The 2,500-nt window shown below is 40.4% G+C and overlaps 1 protein-coding gene across 6 annotated transcripts in view; it reads left to right on the forward strand.

The window, feature by feature from the left end:
• Positions 1–2,500, forward strand: part of LOC113826498 (uncharacterized) — a 9,956-nt gene that overhangs the window by 2,192 nt on the left and 5,264 nt on the right. For 3 of the 6 annotated variants that reach the window (XM_027379391.2, XM_070144434.1, XM_027379392.2), the window contains exons 2-3: positions 151–538; positions 1,645–2,500. The exon at positions 1,645–2,500 is cut by the window's right edge and continues 491 nt beyond it. In XM_027379391.2, the coding sequence (XP_027235192.2) occupies positions 155–538; positions 1,645–2,500 (1,240 nt within the window). In that variant the 5' untranslated portion in view covers positions 151–154. The remainder of the gene's footprint in view (positions 1–150; positions 539–1,644) is intronic. The other 3 variants (XM_027379394.2, XM_070144435.1, XM_027379393.2) reach the window with 1 other exon arrangement.

Below are 2,500 nucleotides of genomic sequence, written 5' to 3' on the forward strand. Positions count from 1 at the left end.
TAAAGATTCAGGAGTTTATTTTGTAGCGAAACAAAATTGATATTAGTATTATATTCCATCGATAAATTTATTGTTACAATGAAATTCCTGGTTTACCACTCTTATAAGTTCTAAATCACCCATTATTTCAAATTTTCTTCTTTTCCATAGTAGTATGGATCACCAGTCATTGCCAAATGTATCAGCAGGCACATTATCACCAGCGCTCCATCCTTCACAAGGTGTCAAGCACGAATTATCCTCTGTAGTAGACCTGCAACCTGTTGACACAGGCATGAGGTCCATGAGCAGTGAAATGCAACCAGTGGACGAGGACCTGCAACATGTGGCCCAGGACATTCATCAGGTCAGTCGACAGATACACCAGGTGAACAGTGGCATTCCCGTGGAGGAGCTGAGGCTGACCGAAGGGAACATGCAGTCTGTGAGTGATGAGCAAGTGGATCCATTGGGGGTGACAAACGAAGACACGCTGACTATGGATGGTGAGATGGGCGACATGGAACAGAATCAAGACGTACAAGTTATAGCTCATCAGGTGAGGTTTGATTGCAATTCCTTATTGGTCCATTTTATTTTTCTGTCTCATTTGTTTGAGTTCAAGTGATTGGAATTAAATAGAGTTCCATATTTTGTTACTTACTTCTCGATAAGGATAAAGCAGTAATTGAAGCACACTAAAAATTAGTTTGAAATCTTAGATATTACTTTTTTATAGATCAATGGCAAAGCTTGCTACCATATCCAAAAATAAACAAAAGGAAATCTGCTGCGATCAATAGAGCAATTATGTTTCTGATGCCAAAACCGTAGATAGACAAAGTAGCATCATTGTGAGCCTTGAAAATCTGATTTTTTTTATGGTTAGCAGTAGTGTCAGCTTAATGGTAGTTGATATCTGTTACTAAAATCCTTATCAAGTTTATTATACTAGTGAACAATTTTTATGCTGAAGGTGTAACTATACACAAGAAGTGAATTCTAGCAGCCATCAGTATTGTTCACCATTTCAAATCCACAGCTGGTTAGGATAAGAACAGTGTGGAACAATCATACAACAGTGAAAAGTTTTGAGTGTAGAGATGGAAAAAGCAGAATTCGCTATCATAGTCACACCTTTTCAGGAACAATTGTGATCACTCCAAGAATTTGTATTTTAACATCTTCATGACAGGTATGGCTATAGCCGTCATGACTCGCAGCGGATGGGATGACTGTACACAGCTTAGGCCAAGCCACAAAGTCTAGACTATTGCTTAATATTACATCACAAATTTATCAGGCCCCTTCACCTTAGGGTTAAATGTAAAGGATGTGATACAGGTTGGGAAAATTTCTTTTGTTGTAGAAGAATGCAAAAAGAATGAAAACTATTGGTATGTGTGTATTAAAACATTTCTTTATAATGAAGAGGAAGTAGCTATATGAATTTCCCCTCGTCCCCAAAATATCCTTATCAATATACAGGTGAATTTGATATGCCAATATATTTTATATGACAGGAAATCTGCTTTTCTTAATATTGTAATGTTTTCAGTGATGTTCCCTATTTTCCTTATTAGCTAATATTCAGAACGAACGTGATTGCAGGATTGTTCATTCACAGTCTCAAACGAAAACTAAAGCAGAATCTCCCTCATTCAGGCCAATCTCCTGGAGGATGCGTCTGGGGTGATAAGTTCTGACAAAACGATCAAGCTACCAGGGTTTTCAAGCCAGCAAGCTCCTCATGAGGGCCACGACCCACACGATCTCCAGTTGAGCAGCATAACCAGTGGTGCAGGAACTCTGCCCCTTGATGCCCAGCATTATTATGAGAGCCTCCACCCAGCACCAATTATGGTCTACGAGGTGCCAGCGGGTAACATCGTTCCTTTTGATTCTCTCGTGTCGGTGCCGCTGGGGAAGAGCATAGGTGAAAAGAATAATGAAGGTGTCGACTTGCTGCAAGCATCTGTGAGTGAGACTGTTTATGCTCATCAGTCACAGGATATGTCTCATCCATTATATGTATTACATCAGCCACAGAAAAAGGAAGACAGTTCTGAAGGAATGGTCATCGAGCAGATCAACTCCAATGATGGAGTGAGCCCAAATATTGTTCTGGAAAATAGAGATGCAAACAGTTTTAATAAGGTAGAAGGTCATTCATCTGGCATGATGCCCATAGGTTCAGAGTTCAGCTTGATATCTACTTCTTGTTATGATTCCTCTGTCACAACGGTTGCAAACATGGCACATCTCTCCATGTCTGCAGTCTACCACTCTTCCACGGACACAGATAGCGAAGTAGCACTAACGCTTGCCAGTTTAGGTAACCCAAAAAATGAGAAGATGGAGAGAGACTGTGTGCAAGCTCAGAATACAGAGCCTGCAGATGTCATCCGTGCAGCTTCAATCATATCTGGAGTCACGCAGCACCAGCAGTTTGATAATATACACCATCAGCCTAACAATACCTTGGAAGACCAAATGGGGAAAAAGGACCAGAAATCCACCC

The sequence above is a fragment of the Penaeus vannamei genome, chromosome 32 (assembly GCF_042767895.1).
Source record: "Penaeus vannamei isolate JL-2024 chromosome 32, ASM4276789v1, whole genome shotgun sequence".
Classification (NCBI taxonomy): domain Eukaryota; kingdom Metazoa; phylum Arthropoda; class Malacostraca; order Decapoda; family Penaeidae; genus Penaeus; species Penaeus vannamei.